General features: G+C 34.8%; 1 protein-coding gene across 1 annotated transcript in view; it reads right to left on the minus strand.

Annotated features, from left to right (window-relative positions):
• KLHL1 (kelch like family member 1) overlaps window positions 1–22,851 on the minus strand; it is a 342,020-nt gene that overhangs the window by 43,966 nt on the left and 275,203 nt on the right. Inside the window, exon 7 of the mRNA XM_037038628.1 lies at window positions 17,208–17,432. Coding sequence (XP_036894523.1) covers window positions 17,208–17,432 — 225 coding nt within the window. The remainder of the gene's footprint in view (window positions 1–17,207; window positions 17,433–22,851) is intronic.

The following is a 22,851-nucleotide window of genomic DNA, read 5'->3' on the forward strand; positions in this document are numbered from 1 at the left end:
TAAGAAGAGTTTTAGTGTAAGCTCACAATGTTTTAGGCACTTGTAAGCAGTTAAATAAAAGTGAATATGACATTGTCTCTCCTAAAAGCTAAGGGACTAGGAAATGACAATAGATTCATGTTATGGGATGAATAAGAATTCTAGGCAGGAGACCGAGAGATCAGTCTGGGTGGAGGCAGCCACTTGGGCAAAGTAGGCTGTAAGTCAGCCTGTGTATCAAGCTTGGTAAGATACCTAGTGTGATAAATCTCAGGGTATAGTAGCAGAGAGAAGCAGCAGTGTTTAAAATGGCAAGAGGCAAAGAGTAAATATTGATGAGCTGTGAATGTCACTTTAAGGCATTTGTTTTTTTTTTTTTTTTTAGACAGTTCAATAGACAATCAGATTTGTGTTTCACGAAGTTACTTGGCCTTGGAGAGAATTGAAGGAGAGAAGCCAAGGTAATAAATATTTCCCCTATACAACAGAACAATGCATGAGATTCTATCATTTAATTTTTTATTAATTTCCTAGCCTAAATGTGTTGTTTATCTGTATCGCAATTATGTATGGCATAAGCAAATGAAAAATAAATATGTACTCTTCAGAGTGTTCTTTGGAAAGCTGGGGCTGGCTTATCACCCTTGTGTAATATGTGGTCATCAAGACAATGCTCATCTNGCAAAGAGTAAATATTGATGAGCTGTGAATGTCACTTTAAGGCATTTGTTTTTTTTTTTTTTAGACAGTTCAATAGACAATCAGATTTGTGTTTCACAAAGTTACTTGGCCTTGGAGAGAATTGAAGGAGAGAGGCCAAGGTAATAAATATTTCCCCTATACAACAGAACAACACATGAGATTCTATCATTTAATTTTTTATTAATTTCCTAGCCTAAATGTGTTGTTTATCTGTATCACAATTATGTATGGCATAAGCAAATGAAAAATAAATATGTACTCTTCAGAGTGTTCTTTGGAAAGCTGGGGCTGGCTTATCACCCTTGTGTAATATGTGGTCATCAAGACAACGCTCATCTGCAGCCAAGTGCACTTCTGACCTTACAAAACGAGTCCTCTCTGGCGCCCAGGTCTCTGCATCAAGGCTTCTCCAACTAATCAGCTCTGTCTGTGCTTTACTTTGACTCCATACCTCTTTCTGCTATACCCTGCGGACTTCTGCTCTGTGTGGTGTGTTTGTTCCTTCTAACCTGTTCTCTCTAAGCTGGTATTGAATGTCGTGTGACTTTAGTAACTTTCTTCTTCTTTTTAAATTTCATTTATTTATGCTATTTTTTAAACATCTTTATTGTTGTTCAAGTACAGTTTTCTGCCTTCCCCCCAACTTTCAAAACTAAGAGAAAATAAATGAGCCCCTTATCCTTTGATATCATCTAATATTGAAAAATTTTTACCCACTGTCTTCAAAATTATCTTGCAATGAGAATCAACTCTATCAATTTACTTTTGATAAATCATTTGACTTTGTCTTCACATAGTTAATCTTTTAGAGGAATGCAGACAGTTTAATAAACCTTCTAAAACTTTTTAGATGTAAGGATAGGTTAGAGACCATCATCTATAAACTCTTTCATTAATAGCCCTTATCTGTCATTTTATGCTTACATTCCAGCAGCAACTAACCTTTGTTCGTACAGATTCCTGTTAGCTGTTTCTATTCAAAAGCAGTTAGGAAACTTGAAAGAAACAGATATAGTTTCTTTGCCAAGAAGGACTAACAATGAATGGGTGTGTTGCTTTAGATATTAGGAGTTTTAAGTGCTAAGATTGAAGGATAATATAGTATAAAATAATATGGAGTGAATTCTGTTTAATAACAATGATGTGGTAATATTCCTCTACATCTTGCCAAAATAAACTCAATAGGGAGACTTGGACAAAAAGGTGGATACAAGTTATCAAAACATCAACTTCCATAAAGCCATTGTTCTGATTTGTATCCGTTTAGCATCGCAAAACTTAAAAAGAAATAGTATAGCCCTGGCTGGTGTTCATTGCATTAAAAAGTTTCTGCAGTTGAATCAGCACTCAACCGGATCGGTGAACGCCAGGATGCGCTAGTGATCCGTCAGCAGCTGACCTGTGATCCTGGTTTCTCCAAACTGTGTGTCACCCCACTACGATGGAACTCCAGCCAATATCCCTGGAGTGATATTCAACATCACCGAAGAGGAGCTTTTTCTACTACTTTAAAGGGACAAATCAATAAATTGCAACTAGAGTTACACAAACAGTTGCAGGCCATTCAACGTTTAACTAAACAGGAGATTCTTCAAACCCTTAGTGATAATCTTGGTTCGTTAAACCCAAAACGCTGGTTTGATGGACTCAACCTGAGACTGTGGGTCACTGGAGCTGATAGTTGTTTACTAATTTTAATGTTTTGTATGTTACAATGCATTTACAAATTATTTGCCCAGGGTCTCGAAAGAGATCAGCAAGTAGCAAGTCTTGTGGGATGTATCACCGCAACAGCCTTAACAAAAAAAAGGTGGGGTGGGGAATTGTAGGAGACCGGTTTGTCTTGGCCTGGCAAATGTGACTCAGCTCTGTATGGAAAACCCACAGAAGCAAAGTGGTGGGCAGGAGCCAGACCTTCAAACCGAGTTTTCCTGTGGGAATCAGGCCTAGAAAATGCACACAGACTGTTATGGCTTGCTCTTGCTAAAACTCCCTCACCCTGGTCTAAAACGACAAATGTGTATTGTCTATCTTCAAGATAATATCCAAAGCCTGTATGAGTTCTCCCAAGAACAGATGTAATGAGCTCATCGCCATTCCCCTTTGCATGTTATTTTTATTTCCTTGATTGTACCTAGAATGCAGACAATAATATTCAATGTGATAGATAATAAATCGTCCTATGATGTAAGACCCCAGGAAAATAATAAAAGCCTCTCTAGGCAAGGGTCAGGGTGCTCCCCTCTTGAGGGAGTGGCCAAGGCATCCATAGGCCCTCTCCCCTGGAGAGAGTAGTCATACCTGTTCCCTTTTTCCACACAGGATTGTTGCTGCCTGTGCATTGATTCTCATTGTCAGACACAACAGGCGGACTCTGCTGTCTGCAACAGTAGGGACTTGCTCATTGCCTGGGAGTGATTGTGTGGCACAAAGATGTTTCTAAGCTACAGCCCACAGAGAATATTAATAAAAAGTAACTATTAGAGAATGGAGGTGAATGCAAAGAGTCTTAACTATCCTAGTGATAGCAAGCCAGCTGCTTTTGACACTTGGAAGTCCAGTTCTCTAATCTGGAAAATAATGAAAATAGTGGCTCTTACCTTAGGGGGATATTGTGACAATTAAATGAGAAAATGTATACTTAAAGTGCATTGGAGAATTTTTAGCACTAGCTTTTCCTTTTCTTAAACTACAGCTCTTAGTTTACTGTGATTTCATATATATTTCACAGACAAACACACACACCTTGCCCATATATATATATATATATATATATATATATATATATGTATATATAGTCATTCACTTTCATGAAAAGATATTTTGGGAATAATTTAGATGAAATGGTGAAATATATTTTTTCTGGATGTCTAAAGAATTACAGGACAAAAATTCACAATTTCACATCAATAAAATAGCAAATAAGAGCATTTTCTTACTGTCATAACATTGGCCATGACAAAAATCTTTGTAGTTATTAGTCTCAGGGTGGCTGTATGTAATTCACAACTCTGTAGACTTACATAAACAGTAGTTCTAAAGATTTGTAAATACTTTATCAAATAAGTCACTCTAACAAAAATCATGAGCATGCTTATCCACAGAATTTCAGTTGGTATTTATGTATTTATTTAAAATATCTTAAGCATTAGTAAATTTATAGCCAGAAGATATAGATCATAATGTTTGTGTCTTTTTTTGCACTACATGAAAATATTTTTAGAAAATCCAAAGCATATATATATTTTTATTGTTGACACTATTACAGATGCCCCCCTCCCCCTGCCTGTCCCCGCAATTTGTCTGTGTCTGTGGACTCTGCCTATAGGCACACACGTTCTTTGGCTCTTCCAGTCCCCCCACCCCCTCCTCTTTGAGATCTGGGTATACTCCTGAATGTAGTATGAATTTATTCAATATATGCAATATAACCCTATCATGTGGTAATCCTCATGAAAAGAAAAGCATACCAATTTATATAATTTATTGGCTAAGGCAAAATATGGCTTTAGAGTTAATTTGATAACTTTGCTCATCGAGGAAGGATTTCCTGTGAACCTAACAAAGCTTAAGGGTCAAGGCCCCTCACTTACTAGGCCCCTCTTGGGACTCTAACAATGTGTTCAGATGGCTATTGTACTTCTTTCCTAAGGAGGATCTCATTTTTATGCTCCACAAAACCTGACTCTATCAGGAAGCTCATCGTATTCACTGCAAAAAATGAACTTGATATATTCTAGAAATAGCAATGAACACCTAATCACAATGCAGTAGAAAATCAATGCAAAAAGCAAAGCAAAACAAGTCTGAAATCTGTGAAGAATCCAAAACCGAGCTTTGCCACTAAATGAGCTATATAAACTTCAACAAGCTACCTAATCTTTCTCACCCTCAGTTTTCTTATTTGTAAAAATAAGATGCTGGAGTAAATACTCTCTTAGACACTCTCTAGGTTTAAATAGCTATTAGTCAGCATATTTTTGTTTGATTACTTTAGCATTCCATTACCCCCTGAACCTTAAGATGTTAAGACTGAATGTATTTTTCTATTACAAGTAGTGTTAACATGCATTGCAAATTGAGACATGGACGAATTGCATGATCAGTCAGGTTGAAGACATATATGAAAAAAAGTTAAAATGTAAAATAAAATCATCTCCTTAGATAAACCTTCCAAAGCAAAAGCAAGCAATAAATTAGCAGTCAAAACCAGAATAACAAGAACTGAAGTGGCAAGCTTTCCATAGCTCATTTAATCTCTTTTCTTTTCTGTTAATAGTTCTCTCTGTGCGATTCATCTGAGTGACCAGATTGCCTTCTAAAAATCCAATTTCATTCATTCTCTATTCAAGGATACCAGGTGCATTTATACCTTCATTACTTGAAATTTGGGCTAACTTCCAGCGTACATGGCCAACTATGCACATGAAATTACCTCGAAATAAACATTTTATTATTAAATTAAAAATTCTAATTAAGCCCTGGCTGGTGTGGCTCAGTGGATTGAGCGCTGGCCTGCAAATCTAGGGGTCACCAGTTAGATTCCTAGTCAGGGCACATGCCTGGGTAGTGGACCAGGTCCCCAGTAAGAGGTGCACAAGAGGCAACCACACATTGATGTTTCTCTCCTTCCCTCCCCCCTCTCTAAAAATAAATAAATAAAATCTTTAAAAATTCCAATTAAAATGTTTTTATAGATTTGGATAGAGATCATATTATATATTCCTTATATATTTTGAGCTGCAGATTAAACATGGAAAAGAATGTTATATTTTAAAATATATTCATATGATAATCCAGCATCATTGAAATTAATTTGTTTTATGAGCTTGTGGTTTACTACTCAGTCTATGCTTTCTTTTCACATTTGTGTTTTACACATTTTACTTAATTAACTTAAATATATATTTTAATTCAATTTGTCTATTAATCCCTTATAGTTCAGTTTAAGCATCACCTCTTTTTAGAACTCTTCATAATTATCTATTAGACTTAAAATAGTATAATCATAACTCTTATTTATTGTCATTAAGACATTTCATGTAAATTGTCTTTTAACTTTTCTGGCTTCCTCACTCAGGTATAAGATTCTTGAGTACAATATCTTATTCATCTTCTTATTCTAACATCAGTATTCTAGTATGCAGTAGTGCAATTTTAATGTTTGCTGAATTATTTAACCAGTAAAATATTCTTACACAAATCTTCATTGTATTTAACTAGAATAATTTTGCTACCCTTATCTTTAACTTAATACCTGATTTTGTTATTGAAAATTAAAGTGATTCCAAAAATATATAAAATAGATTGATATTTCTATTAAAACTAGGCACCGAAATAACAAAATAAGCAAATAAATATAAACTAGAGCAAACTGTGAGACTGCTACAAAAATGCATGCATATTTGTTACTGTTAAACTGCAAATTTAATTCCAGACTTTATACCATTTCACTCAAAGGAGAAAACCTAATTCGTTGCATTATCTACAATATTCTTGGGACAAAAACTCTCCAATGCTCAGGAAGGGAAAGTTGATACTGTGACTCTTCGACCAAACTGGTACATGTCTAAAGGTTTTTCATCAAGGAAAAACTCTTTCTTTCCAGATCCCAGATTCAAGGGGCAGTGTTCTAGAACATGTTCTGTTAGCCTTTGGCATTTTATCAAAGCACAGTACAGTAAAGGCAATTCTTTCTGTGCTGTCCATAGATTCTTAACACCACTGTGGAATACAGTGCTTGTATTCCTTAGTAGAACAGCATGTAGAAGGATGAAATACAATTTTTGACTATTTGAGAGTTGGGATATACATAGGTCCTAGAGGAATCATGCTGAAGAATGATCACCCATTTATGTGATGTGAAATTTTACTACTGGAAATGAAGAATGGATTAAGTAAAACAATATTTGTCCCTGGATATGTATTTTTTATTTGCAAGTGAGAATTTGCAATTAGCGTATATAACTAGTGTGTATAATATTAAAGGTAGGTATTGTTTTTTTTATTCATATTGTTTCCCCTAACACCTAATGGAATTCTTAGCACTAAAAAGTCTCCAATAAATGTCTACTTAAACAAGAATATAGTTCAGTGGAAAGATATCAGGGAATATTCAAGTTGAGAATTCAACTAGTAACAGCACCATAGAAGACAAAACATACAATGAGGATTTCACTGATATTTCTAGAGTTTATAAATCAGAGTAGGAAGATCACATTCCATTGAAAAGAGCCAAATTTGGTGTTATTTCCCCCTCCATCTTTTTCTTCCCTTCTTTTGTGCTGACATTAATAATAGTGTGTATGATAGCTCCAAGAGAAACTGATAAAACAAAATTAAAGCAATGAAAGTTCTAAAATATTTTAAAAACTGTTCATACATGTCTGTGTCTATATCACATGTATGAGTAATAAGAAAGGCGACCTCATTCTGATTGCTTATTTACTCAAATATTCAAGTTTAAAATGAAACTGGTTATGTTATCTGTTCTAGTATCTTCTTCTCACGTCCCATATCTTAACAGGATTTTCTCTATTTTTCAGAGGCATGCATAATTACTGGAAATTGTGGGTCTGTGTATATATTTGTATGTGTGTATTTGAGAATGAATATATGAATGTATATTATCACAAAATTGTCTTTTATTTGCATCCCAATGTACCCATTATACATTTTTTTCTTTTTCGTACATCTTTAAAAAATATGTGATATATAAAACTGAGTGGACAGTTTTGAATTATGTTTCCTTGTGAAAAATTGCAAAACTCTGAAGAGAGAACCCTTTTAAAGAAGCCTAGGTCCTCTTAGTCTTGTGTGAAAACTAATTTTAAAGTAAAAGAGACATAAAGAAGACAAATATATACTGATGTAATTAAAGAAGTAGACTCAGCTGAAGCAAGTGTTCCTTTTAAGACAATGAAAACTGACAGTTTAAAATGAGATTTTCTAGTCTAACGGGTTATATCGCATATAAATGCAAAGTTTTATTATGCTGATATTTTCCTCAGTCCATTTAATGCTTTCTGTTACAAATATAGTTTCCAAGGGCCAGTGAAAAGACTCATAGTAAATGTCACTTTGGGTTGCCTATATATATATATAGGAATTTTGTTAATTTAAATAAGCCAAGTTACCTCTTTTTTCTGAAACACTAATTAATGCCTGTACCTATAAATTAAGCTTAGATAATAAGGTGCTTCCAACAAAACCTTAAACTGAAATAAGCAAAGCAAAGGAGGAAAGTAAAATTCTGTTTTATTTTTAATTTGCAGAAGTTTGCCCCAGTATCTGGTTAGCAAATGTGACTCAGGCTTATCTCACAGGTCAACAGTAGATGCCAGGTCCAGAGTTCAGGGCTCAGACACTGCTGGCTGCTCATGCTCTTCACATACTTGCTTTCCTAGCCCAGGCACCTTTATTTTGAGATCTCCTGTCTAAAGTTTAGAAAGAGATCGTATTTATTTATTTATTTGTTTGTTTATTCTATTTATTTAATTATTGTTCAAGTATAGTTTTCTGTCTTTTACTCCCATCCCATCCCACCCCCCACCCCCTGCCAGTGCTCCCACCTCCCTCCCATTTCTACCCCTGTTAGTTTTTGTCCCTGTGTCCTTTATACTTGTTCCTGTGAATCCTTCCCCTTTTCCCCTAAAATTCCCTCCCCTCTCCCCTCTGGTCCCTGTCAACCTTATCTCTATGTCTTTGGTGTCTTTGGTTATATTTTGCTTGCTTGTTTGTTTTGTTGTTTAGGTTCCTGTTAAAGGTGAGATCATATGGTATCCTCTTCAAGCCCCTTTACCAGGCCTCCTTACAGGGAGCGGAGGGGAAATCTTGCCTGTGCCAAGGACTGTATGTACGTGTTAAGGCATTCCTTCGACACTTCAGTAGGAAGTTTACAACTCTGCATCGGCAGGAGCTGAGCTGAGCTGGGGGACAGACAGTTGAGCGGGAGGAAAATAAACCAAATGACATGTATACCAGAAGGCACTTCACAAATTATCAGAAGCCAAAGATAGAGAATCTTGAGCGTGGCAAGAGAGTAGCAATTTATCACAGGGAAGTGATCTTTAATAAGATTAACAGTTCATTTACCATCAGATACCAAGGAGGCCCAAAGACAGTGACCCTGCATATGCAAAGGGCTAAAAGAAAAGGAACATTAAGAATTCTGTGTGCTTTCTCTGATTGCCCTATTTCACTTAGCATAATGCTATGCAGGCCCACCCATGCTGTTACAAATGGTGAAATTTTCTTCTTTTTTATGACCAAGTAGTATCATATTGTGTAAATGCTCCATAGTTGTTCTATCCATTCATTTACTGATGTACACTTAGGCTGGTTCTGTATCTTGGCAATTGTAAATAGCACTGCAGAGAACATAAGGGTGCTTATGTTCTTCAAATACTGTTTGGGGCTTCTGTGGATATAATCTCAGCAGTGGGGTCTCTGGGTCAAATGGCAGATCCATTTTTAATTTTTGAGATATCTCTACTGCTTTCCACAGTGGCTGCACCAGTCTGCATTCCCACCAACAGTGCAAGAGTCCCCCTTTCTGCACACCCTCACCAGCACTAGTTGTTGATTTATTGACGATAGCCATTCTGACAGGTGTGAGGTGATATCTCATTGTGGTTTTAATTTGTATTTCTCTGATGATTAGTGATGTTAAGCATCTTTTAATAGGTCTATTGGACATCTCTATGTCTTCTTTGGAGAAATGTCTATTCAGGTTCTTTGCCCACTTTTAATAGCATTATTTGTTGTCTGATGTTGAGATTTGAAAATATTTTTATAAATTTTGAATATTATCCATCCCCCATCAGACATGTTGGTGAATATGTTCTCCCATTCCATGTATTGTCTTTTTATCTTGTTGATGGTCGTCTTTGCTGTGCAAAAACATTTTCAGTTTGATGTAGCCCTACTTGTTTAATTTTTCTTTGGGTTTCCCTTGCTTGGGGAGATATATCAGATAAAATACTGCAAGGAACAACATCTGAGATTTTGCTGCCTAAGTTTTCTTCTAAGATTCTTATGGTTTTAGGTCTAACATCTAAGTCTTTAATCCATTTTGAATTTATTCTTTTGTGTGATGTGAGAAGGTGGTATAGTTATATTTTTCTGCATGTATCTGTCCAATTTTTCCAACCCCATTTGTTGAATAAACTATCTTTAACTCATTGTGCATACTTGCTTTGTCAGTCAAATATTAATTGAGTAAAAAGGTGTGGATTTATTTTGGGGCTCTCTGTTCTCTTCCATTGATCCATGTGTCTGTTTTTATGTGCATAGTATGCTGTTTTGATTACCTTTGACTTATAGTATAGTTTTTGATATTCGGTAGTGTGATTCCTCCAACTTTGTTCTTTCTCAGGATTGCTATTGGTATGCGGGACTTTTTGTGATTCCGTATAAATTTGTTCCAGTTCTGTGAATACATCATTAGAATCTTGATAGGAATTTCATTGAATCTATGGATTTCTGTGAATAGTATTCACATTTTAAGGATGTTAATTCTCCCTATCCATGAATATGGTATTTGATTCCACTTGTTTGTATCTTCTCCAATTTCTTTCTTCATTGTCTTATTATTTTCCAAGTACAAACCTTTTACATCTTCAGTTACATTTATTCCTAGATATTTTATTCTTTTTGAAGCAATTGTGAATGGGACTGCCTTCTTTTTTTTTTAATTTAATTTTTTTCATAAATATTTTATTTATCTTTAGAGGGGAAGGGAAGGAGAGACGGAGAGAAATATCAATGTATGATTGCTTCTTGTGAGTCCCCTGCTGGGAACTGGCCTGCAACCCAGGCATGTGCCCTGACTGGGAATCGAACCGCGATCGTGTGGTTCGCAGGCCCGCACTCAATCCACTGAGCTACACCAGCCAGGGTGGGACTGCCTTCTTAATTTTCATTTCTGTTACTTCACTATCGGCATAAAAATGCAGTTGGTATTACCTTGATACTCAAATCAGACAAAGATATCACAAGAAAACTATAGACCAATATTCCTTATAAATGCAGATGAAAAATCTTGCACGCAATACTAGCAAAGCAAATACAGCAGCTTATAAAAAAGGATTGTAGACTGCACTAATAAAGGGAAAATTACATAATCTTTCTAATAGATATAGAAATAGTACTTGATAAAAGTCAACTCCCTTTCATAATAAAACATTCAACTAACTAAGAATGTTAAGGACCTGCTGTACCTTAATAAAAAGCATCTACAAAACAACTTGATAGCATCTTATTTAATAGTAAACAAATGAAATATTTTCCCCTAATTTAACAGCAAGGCAATAATGTCTTCACTCGTCCATTCTACTCAATATTGTACTGGAGGTTCTTGCCAAGGTAAATAAGCAAGTAAAAAAATCTGATGATTTAATTTTTATTTACTTATTTTTTCTAGTTTATTTATTTATTTTTAGAGAGAGGGGAGGGAGGGAGAAAGAGAGGGAGAGAGACATCAACCAGTTGCCTCTTACACGCCCCCAACTGGGAACCTAGACTGCAACCCAGGCATGTGCCCTGACTTCGAATGGGACTGGTGCCCTTTCGGGTCTTAGGCTGACGTTCAACTCACTCAGCCAGCCACCACAGCCAGGACAAAAATCATACGACTTTAAAGAAAGAATCAAAATCTTCTTTCTTGTCAAATAAAATGATGTAATTATATACAATCATAAGAAATCCACAAAAATATACTAATCTAAAAAGTTTTCCTCAGGTTTTTAGCATATGTGTTCATTATATAATTATGAAATGTACTTCTATACATAAGCAATGGAAAACCTGAAAATGAACATAAGACATCATTTCATGTACAATAAAATCAAATATAATAGATAATTTAATAATAAATTTAGCAGAAGTATAACAACATAGACAAATAAATAGAATGACATCTAATGTTTACTGATCGGAAGACTTTATATTGTTAGTGTGGAAAAACTGACAAATTCATCTACAGATTCAGTCCAATGGATATCAGAATCCCAGATACCTTTTTGCAAAAATTGAAAAACTAATTGTAAAGTTCATGTGGAAACGTAAAATGTTCCAAGTCAGAAGGCTAATGCTACCTAATTTCATATCCTGCTACACAAGTGGTAACAATTCAGACAGTGGGGTGATGGCCCAAGGAAAGACAGAATCAACAGTGGAATGGAACTGAGAGTCCAAAAATGAACCCTCACTTACAGACAATGAATTTCTGATACAGGGACCAAGACAATCTGATGGAAAAGGAAAGTATTTTCAACAAATAGTGATGAGACAATGTGCAAAAGAATGATGCTGGGCCACTGTCTCATACCACAGAAAAAACTTGACTCAAAATGTGTTATATTGTTGACCTAAAAATATAAATTTCTAAAAAAAAACATACGCATAAATATTCTTGATCATAGATTAGGCAATACTTTTTACAGATATGCTACCAAAAGCACAATCAAAAAAGAAAATTAATAAATATATCTTCATTAAGTTAAGTTTTTCTGCTTCAGATGACACTATCAAGAAATTTAAAATAGAGGGCTTTTATACAGAATATAAAATGAACAGTTACCACTCGATGATAAAAAGAAAAATATTCCAAACAAAATATGGGCAAACTATTTGAATAGAGATTTGTCCCAAAGTGATATGTAAATGGTCACTGAGTACATGAAGTGTTTCTCAACATCATTTATTAGAGACTTACCTATAAAATACTAGTGAGGTGCCACTTTATATGTACCGCAATTATTATAATAAAAAAGATGGGTAGCAACAAGGGTTGGAAAAAATGTGGACAAATTGGCATCCTCATGCATTGTTGAGGGAATAGGAAATGGCATGACCATTGTAAAACAGCGTGGCAGTTTCTCTGTAGGTTAAAGGCAGAGTTACCGTGACTCAACAATTTCCCTTCTTATGTGTACATACAACAGAATTGAAAACATATGCCCACACAAAGATGCATATAGAAATGATCACAGCAGTTTTAGTCATAATAACTAAAATGCAAAAACAACCCAAATGCACTTCTTTTGATTATGTGTAAACAAAACATGGTAAAGTCTAACAGTGGAATATTATTTAGCCACGAAAAGAATGAAGTGTTACATGACACAAAATGGATGACCATTAAAAACATTATGCCGTGTGAGAGAAGCCACACTTAATAAGCCACAAGTTATGATTTTCTTTATATGAAATGTCCAAAATTGTCAATTCCATAAAGACAAAAAGTAAATTAATCGTTGTGAAGGGTTAAGTTGATGGGGCAAGAAAGAGTGACTGCTATTTTTGTACAGTGACTGCTATTTTTTTAGGATGCCAAAAATGTTTTGGAATTTGATAATGGTGATGGCTGAAAAACTCTGTGAATACAGTCAAAAGTATCAACTCTATACCTTAAAACTTAATTTTATGGTATGTGAATTTTATCAATTGAAAATTACAAAAGCAAAAAACAATAGCAGCCCCTACCATATATTTAACATACAACATGGTGCCTGGCATTTAGAAAATATTAATAAATAGTACTATATTACTCTTTGTCAATTTTTCCTAAAAATACTTCATTGCAAACTGTATTGAAGTAATATCTTATTCAATTTTATATAATATAACACGTGGTGGAAAAAGGAATGATATATAGAATTGTGCCTCAAAGAAATGAAAACTCTTAGCATATTGAGCAAACTGTGCTCTTAATTAGTTTAATCCTCCAGACACTTGCATTGCTCCTTTGTGTCACAGCCTTAATATGAAAACAATTTTACATGCTGTTTTATGCAGCAGAAGGAGGCTTTGCCATTTACTGATAACTACGAGGTATTTTTGACCACAAAAGCATCTTTAGCAACCAAAGAACTCCTGTGACTTTCTCAGAAAATCATACAAGGACTTTTTTCATATAAATTAAGGAGGGGGAGCTATATGGATCAAAGAAAACAGTTTGCGTTTTAAAATTCTACTTTAGACTCCAGCACCCTGTCACTTGAATGTATAATATGGAATTACGGAGTCAATTTTGTATCTCACTGTATACGACAAAGTAGATGCTGATTCACTATGTAGGGAATAAAGTGGGACATTCTGGTTTCTGAACAAATAGAAAATTAGCTCAGGCAGTTGTTGGTTTTAGCTACTGGTTTGCACTCAAAATCAATATTGCTGATTACATCATAGCAGGAATCATGGTATGTGTTTGAAAAACATCAATATTGTAAAAAAAAAAATTAGAAAGTCGGAAATCAGTTGAAGATTCCTAAGACAAAAATGGAAGGAACTGCCTTGAGGGAATTTCTTGGAGAAACACTTGATTTGTGCCCTTTTTGCTACCACATATTTGCTCTCCAGAAGAGCTCCTGTGTCTTCTGCACTGTGAGGCAGTGAAGCCACAGTGCCTGTTCTGAGCTTGCCATAATTGGTTGGAAAACATCAGGATATCTTCAGAACCCATCAGCTTGCGTGGGGAACTGTTAACAGCAGAAGCAGACAGACGGACATACTGCTCCAGAACATTTCCTTCCCGTCTCAGCCCCCAGCCCCATGTAAAGGCATCTGAGATAAGGACAAAATGCTTAAGGGAGTTTATATGCAAAGGTAGGTGAATAAATGTGTCCCGAAGGGCTACACGTTAGGATTAACAGCAGGTCGATTGGGCACAGTTATCTTACAGGGTTAGAGCTTTACGCCCACTTCTCATTCCCCCATCTACGCTTGAGAGTTTGGGAAGCACACAAAGAACGGCAAATGCCTTAGTGCTTCACACAATTAGCCAAAGTATCTTATATGTTCAGGTGAGTGCACAGTTACAATTACATATTTTAGTTGTTACAATAGCTGTTAACTAGAATTAGAAAAGGAGAAACAAGAGGAAAAATGGAGAAGAGGAGAAGGAAAACGTTGAATAACAAGAGAAAGAGAAGGAGCTCTTGGAGAAGGTGAAGGAAGAGGAGGAGGAAGATGATCACCTATAATAAATTTAAAAAAAATAAGTAAAGAGACATGCAAGTATTCAAAAAAGGCATAATAAATTGTCTCACAGAGATAAGGGGAGTTTTCGATACCATGAAAAAGAAGAAAGTGGTTCTAATGTATTACCAAGTAGGGATAGTGAGAATGCAAAAAACAAATTGAGATCAATATATGGAATTAATATCATGATGCACACAGATAAAGAACAGTTTGGAAAACTGGATATTAACATTATTTAGCATATACAAATAAAATTTAAGTTTCAACAATACGATGCATTAAATAAGAAATAACATCTGTGTAATAATAGTCCCTGGAAGAGAGAAGGTAAATCAAAGATTGATACGTTATAGTGAAGACACAGGAATCTCGGGCCAAGAAGGCTAATTGCATTTGAGTATGATACATAATGTGAACTGGCTGAGATTCAGCTGATCGGGAGGAATATAACTGATCATGAAGCAGAGAGACACTCCGGTTCATCAGAGAACACACATATGACTCGTGTCACTATCAATCCAGCTTCAGCTGACTGGACGTGGATTGGCATCCAAGCCAAGGCAGTTTTCTATGTATTGGACGTTGCTAGCTATCTGCGAGGGACTCTGAAAGGAGAATTGTGCAAAGAAATGATGCCTTATGCTATTACATTACTATTCAATACTAACTCAATCAGGTTAGATCTGGGGGAGTTCTGTAGTAGAGAATTTTTAAAAACTTGACAGAAAGCAAAAACCCCCAGGAAGTAGAATACAGGCCAGGTAGAGGAGAGGTGATCCACGTGATATGAGAAATGAAGCAAAGCAGTAAGTATAAAACAGGAGATTAGTCATGAAAATAGTCAACTACTAGAGTTTAGAGTCACTAAAGCTTATGGAAAAGCTATTATATTTTAGTTGTTTGTGATACTTGGCACACACACTTTTTCATGCTGCCTTGCTTCCACAAGTGCCTTGACAATGAACTCTGACGAATAAGGCAGACTACAAGACACTATGGGAGGTGGGCATCTGGCTCGGCACTGGGGCCAGGGTTACAGGATTTGTAGCAAACCAGCACTCAGTACACTTTAAGCACATCAAATTATACCACTTAAGGCATATTCTTGGTAAAAATGTTCAAGCATATTCTCTTAACATGCAACTGTCCTATATAATAGAACTTCAACATATGTTAATAGAAAGAAATTGATTTATATAAAACAAAGAGGGGGAAGAGACCTTAAACTTCTAATGTGCCAATCCAGACTGCTTATTCCCTATGTGGCCTCCGAAACAGTAACGTAAGCTGTTGCTGTTTCCTACCTAGTTAATAACAACAGCACACAGAGCTTTCACATGGATACGAAAGTCAAAATCTTCCAATATATTTGAAGAAAACATACAAGAACCCTTTTATATCCATGAATATTACCTTGGAAAAATCATTTGCTATTCCTGTTTTCTATGCTCTAATGTGGTTCTGTATGATTTAAAGAATCTACATGGCTTTTTAGAACTTAAACTTTTTCAGATGTTTGTTATCATTTATTAATTTTACTAAGGAGCAAACTAAAGAAAAAGAGAGTAAAGAAAGGTCAAACAAGTAAACTGCTTTAGATTATTTACTTTAACAATTTATTTTTTATTTTTGCTTAGATTCATGGTAGAGCAGGCATGAATAGGAATGCAGTGGTGGAGACCTCAAAATTGCAGTCATTAGTATTTGTTTTAAAAATGCTCTCTAATCTTGTGAGTTTATTAATGCTGAAATCTGTGAATTTGCAATTAAACCCTGAAATCTCTTTACTGTATATATTCGAAATATTTAAAAGGCACTTAGTCAAATCTCTGACATATTTCAGGTCTTCAAAAAAGGTAATTTGCACTTCATACAATCCCCATGATACAAAGTGAAAATTCAAAAACTATTCATGTTTATTAAACCAAGCCAATATTAAATGGTAGATTCAAGACAAGTTTCACAACCAGACCTTCTGTGTATAAATATAGTTCTTCCCTTCTTAAGGTTACTCTAGAGTAAAGATCAAGTGAACCCTACCATACTGACCCCTGGTGCCAGCTGCTATGCCATTCTTTCTCCAAACCTGCATTTCCCCTCCCCACGGATTTTTCAAGGTGACCTAAATTGAATGCAAAGATGTAACTACACTCGTCTATCTAATCATGTGGAAGGGAGTCATTTTAATTGTCTTCTGCCATCCACATTAACTATTTCTTTCTCCGAGCTGTATTACTCTGGCCTCTCCATTAGAGTTCTGTATTGTTTTCAAATCAAATTTTATATATTGAGTGAATGACAGATTGTGAAAACTTGGATAGCTTGAGGTCTACTTCTATTGGTATGTTTAACCTTTCTGTCAACAGTTCAATGCATGTTGGTCAACAAGGGAAAATGTCAAGAGCTTTAAAAATGCTTGAAAGAAGCTTATAGTTTAACTAAATGTAATGATAATTGATGGCAATAATACTATAGCTTTACATATAATTTCACTATCAATACATTTTTTTCTAAAATAATGTCATTAGAGTAAGAAATCTTACCCAGACCATGTCTATGTGTTGACATTGGTGGCAAGACAGTCCAGGTCTTGGTTTTGGGATTGTAGCACTCAACAGTGTTCAATGTCTTTAAGCCGTCTCGACCTCCGATTACAAAGAGTTTGTCATCAATCACAGCCACCCCAAACTGCAGTCGCCGACCATTCATCATCCCTGCCTGGATCCACAGATTTGTTCTCAGGTTATATTTCTCTATGGTTGTAGCTCCTGATAAAATATAAAATCATATAGTCATCATTTACTACTACCATTGTATAAAATACTACCTGTCCAAGGTGCACACATTATTAACAGCATAAATTTAGGATGTGAAAACACTCTTGTTACATTCATTTTTCTTAAAAGAAAGTCAGAAAAACAAAGGAAGTAGTAATTTAACTAGTACTGTATTTTCTCCACCTGGTGGATACTAATGATCAAAATAGACAAAAATGTTTAGTTTCTTTGAATTGCATAGTGGTCTAATGCTAAATTATCAATTCAATAGAATCATTTTCTGGGTATAACACAGTTCTGTGAATAGACTTTCCAACTTCTCTCTGTCTCTATTTCCCACTAAAAAAGTTTAACATAATCCTAACCTGAAAAATAATTATTAAAGCCTTTTTATGTATATTAAAGCCATAAGTTATGTATATTATCTGTATAATTCTGAGAGTAAAGAAGAGTTAATTTAACAATTTTTACCATGTTTCTCTTAAGTTTGTTTTATGCATTAAAATTTTTAAAGAAAATTTTAAGTTATGCAAACAAATGTCAGTTATGCTTTTTTGATCTTCTTTTAAAAAATGCATTTGAAGAATGGCTCAACAGAATTTTGAGACATAAGAAGATCTATCTTTATCAATCTCATTACAAACTTTAAATGAAATAGTTCATCTTTCCTAAAAGCTTTCTATGCATAAATCTGAGAATCATAATAAATCTTACTAATAAAACTGATGTTGCAAAAAAGAATAAGCTAAATTGCTGATGAGATATGTTTTAATGGCTTCAGTTAAATATTTCACATTGAAAATTAAATATTTCACATGTTCCTTGAATAAGTTAAAATATTAATATCATAAAATATAAGTTAACAAACATTATCTTGTTTCAGCATTTGGTCTTCAGGTTTACAGTCACCATATTCCATCTTCAGTGATTAAATGTCCCCACAAAGGGGAGCAAAATGCTGGTATACTTACATTTAAGGCACTAAAAATCTATATCATTATAATCTAGTATAATAAAGTTTGCAAATTAGGAAAAACATTCTTTAAAGGATTCATTTACTCTTTAGTGAACTAACCAGCAGTGAACTAAACAGGTACAAACAACTTTGTAGAAGTTTAGCTAATTGGAGCAAAAATTATATAGTTTATGCTCAATTTTTATTTTGAGGTAAAAGAGAGGTAATGTTATTAAAAATATAAGCTACTTTCCATACAACTTACAATAAGTATGGTCTAGTTGTAATAGTCACAAAATTAAGACTATGTCATCTCTTTTTCTAATGAAATTTATTAATAATAATATTCTTCAAGAAAATTTTACCACTATACCTCATTAGCTGTCTGTATAATCTTCTCAATTCATTGTTATTATTTTTTAAATTTATCAATTTGTGAGTTCTATTGTGCCCTTTTCTTATGAGAGCATACTGTATGTGTTCGCCTGGTGGTTTCCTGAGGAAGAAGGCAAAGCCATTCTTTCTGAGAAACATTACCCGATGCTGTTCTTCAAAATAAAGACAATATTTATCATTACACAAAAACAAAATATGAGTATTAGTGGATTGTTGTGGTGGCATGTAATACATTTGAAAGAGCTTAAAAAAGAAAATGCATTTTAAGACATAGTTACTTCAGGCATACTCGGTTAATGAATGGTTATCTAAGATGCCCATGAAGGTAGGCGTAACTTTAATACATGACCATATGCACAGTAGAGTCCTGACAGTCTTTGTAAACAGGAGCATGTCCATGCTGATATTCCAAACAATACATCTAAGCAACTGCTGTAACATAATATTTAGCCTCCTTAAAACTGCATAATGAGCACATCTGGCTACAGCAGACAATTATTAGGACTGGTTGCATCCCTATTGTTTTGCATCTTAAAATGTAGACCACAGTTGTTAAAGCATTTTGAAGATTGCATTAACTTTTGTGGGGAATTTTGCTGTTCTTCTGTGAGATACCACTTTTTGCCAGAAGAATATTATTTTGTAAACTGTATAGTATAATGCAATAGAATCTAAAGCAAATTGCAAAACTTCCTAACTTAATATAGTTATGCAATTAAAAAGATGAATTTCATTCTTGGTATATAGAATAAGGTGACAGGCATTTTCCAGACTATATGTATGACATAAAACTGCATTGTGATATATTTCTGTACATTTTATATTCTTCTTAATGTATTTATTACATACTATGTATCAGTTAAAAGCTAGATGCCTAGCATTTATAATAGCATAAAGCTTTGATGCTGTTTTATTTGAAATAACTCCTGAAATTATAACAGGGCACTGAGCTAAAGGTCTCCCAAAATCCAAAACCTCCATAACTCTCACTTGAGGGATGGGGAATGTGGAGCAGGGCCATCGGAAGTTACTTTGAATATCTAAAGAACTTGGCCAGCGTTTTAGTAATGTTAACTGCTTGTACCTGCTAGGGGCCAGGAAGATGGGTTTGACTCTAAGCTGTGATGCGTTGTAGACAGAGAGGCTTGTTGTACCTGCTGGAGAGCAGGAGGGCAATTAGCTCTGTTGCACGCGGCCAGACTAAAAATGGCAGCCGAGAAAGACAGAAGAAATCAGAGTGCTGGCAGATGGAACCTTTGGTGGGAGGAGTTGGAAATGGGGTTACGGAGGAAGATTCCCTTCAGGATTTAAACCCAGGGGCGGGGGCAGCCACGCTCTCAGCCATGCTACGGCTCTTGACCATGCGGCTGGGGAAGGAGAAGACTCTTGATTGTGTAGTAGCAGCAGTGTGAGGGGTTGGCCGCATGGTTTGAAAAGACGCAAAAGAAACACCCTCAGCCCACCCTGAGGGTGAGGTTTTGGATTAAGAGCAGGAGACTAGGTAGCCAAGAATGGATGACTGGAAGAAGCTAGCATACAGATGGGAACCTGCCCTGCTAATCTACAGGCTTCTACTTCTTTTCTGGAGAGATGATACCTCTGACTGTCCTGGTTTGGCAAGGGGTTGGGGGCAGGACTGTGTGTGTTTGTGGGGATTTTTTCATTTGTTTGTTTCTAAAGAGTGTGGGATTTAATGGCAGGATGCTGCTGTTATTTTAAACCTGTATAACTTTTGAGTAAATAGTTCCTTTCGTTTCATAGGACTCTGGCATTGAGAGTCATGGTTCTGATTAGTGGTGGGCAACAGAACCCATAGCAATGGAGAGCAGTGGTCCTCTTACAAAATAATCATTTAATGTAAAAAGTACTCATAACATCAAGGGAAATCATGACACATATTATTCAGGACTACTGAACATTGTGTGTGACTTTTATAAAAATATGGTTGTTAAATAAATAATGAGTAAAGATGTTTTTAGTTGAGAGTTTTAAAATAAAATATTAATAGATAATATTTTCAGACTACTTCCTATGCTCTAAAAATTTGCATGTGTTAGCAAATGTAATTTTTATAAAATCTGATGATAGAGGTATTATTATTATGCCAGTTTTACAAAAATGAAGCCAAATCAGAGAAAGCTTTAGTAACTGACTCAGTGCCTTTCAGATAATAACTGGAAAGTTCACAGTGTTAACCTGGCTCTGGGGTCCACTTTGTTAAACACTTTTCTTTACCACTTCATTCGAGTTATAGAATGTGTTAATTGTGATATATATATATATATATATATATATATATACATATATATATATATATATACTATACATAGTGATATGTATATATACATATATATATACTATACATAGTATAAATATTTATACATAGTATAAAAAATTTTATACTATTTATACATATTGTAAAATTCTGCCTAATATATATACTATACATAGTGATATATTATACTATACATACATATATATACATACTATACATACATATATACTATACATCACTATGTATAGTATATATATTAGGCAGAATTTTACAATGCCTCTTCCTGAGATTTAGTAACCTATTTCCTGGAACCTATGATAAAAATCACTTCATTTATTGTTATGCAGTTTGGCACAATTGAGCTTAATGTAGGGAGACATCCTTGTGGCTCTGATCACAGGACTCTTTAAAATGATGAGATTGTGGAAGAAGGGGAAGTTAGAAAGGTATGAGGCATGAGCAGGACTCTTTTTGCTGGTTTGAAGATGGAAGGTACAACGTGGAAAAGAATACAGGTGACCTCTAGAAGGCAAAGGTGTCCTCACCTCAAAACCCAAAAAAGAAACAGTCCCTCAATTCTACAACCAGGAGGGATGAATTGCCAACAGTCTGAATGAGCTTGGAAGATGACCTCAGGCTAAATATGAGAAGGTAACCCAGCCAACACCCTGATTTCAGCCTTTTGATATCTTGCCTGGAGAATCCAGACCTGCCATCCTACACGAATGTCCTACAGAACTGTGAGCTGAAAGATGGCAGTTATTTTAAACCACTGTATGCGGTATTTTGTTACAGCAGCAATAGTGTGTACATTACTTTTTGTTTTTGTTTTTAAATTATAAGGTATTTGTTTTCCAAGTTTAGTAATGTAACTAGAAGGTAGATACAATAAAAATGCAAAAATATTTTTTCAGACAAAACTTACAACAGGTTCCTTTCTCAAAATACAAAACTGAGAAAAAGTGCTCAAGATGTTATGAGTGTGGCTCTAGGTCTATATGGAATTGTTGATCAGACAAGTATGATTATTTGGGGGTAAAATAGGAGTTAATAGCTATATATTCTGTTTTGGCATTAGAGAGGGTAGGAATTACTCCAAAATTTATAATTCAAATATGTAGTAACCTTACTTGAACATGGCGTAGAATAAAATGATAAAAACTATCTGAACTGATAAAATGGATATCACAAAAAAGTTCCATAACAAGATAAAACTTTTTTTATTGAGTTCAACAGAAAGGCCCTCAGGTCTTCTTATAAAGTCTTTTGACTACATTTTAATGCCCTAACAATGAGCTCAGTTACCTAACCTCCAAGATTTCTTACAAACCCACAAATCAGAATGATGGGGGGCAGTTGAAAACAGCAATAGCTGACAGTGAGGGAGTAACCAAGAAATAAAGCCCATTGTTTTACCTTGAATAGAAAGATCACTTACAGCTACTAAATGAAAAACAAAACAAACAAAAAAGAAAACGCGTGTTACCTAATGCCTAAGGAGCATGTTGCTCAATACTGATGGTGATCGTGATGCCATTAATTCATTAGGAAAAGGTTAATTATGTTGAACGTTTTCTCTTTAAGAAAGTGGTAAATATTGAGAAACATTTTGAAAATATTTAAAAATAAAGCTATTTTATAATACTTAAAATATAAAACACTGGGCTCTAAAGGAAATATTATAAAGCATGATTTATGTCATAAATTTTTCATAGAATAAGTGTTTCATTAAATTTTATGTTTCTACATACTTATAAAAATATAGCTTTGGGAAAACATTCTTC

Source organism: Sturnira hondurensis, unplaced genomic scaffold, assembly GCF_014824575.4.
Source record: "Sturnira hondurensis isolate 20B ecotype Veracruz unplaced genomic scaffold, ASM1482457v3 Scaffold0024758, whole genome shotgun sequence".
Classification (NCBI taxonomy): Eukaryota; Metazoa; Chordata; class Mammalia; order Chiroptera; family Phyllostomidae; genus Sturnira; species Sturnira hondurensis.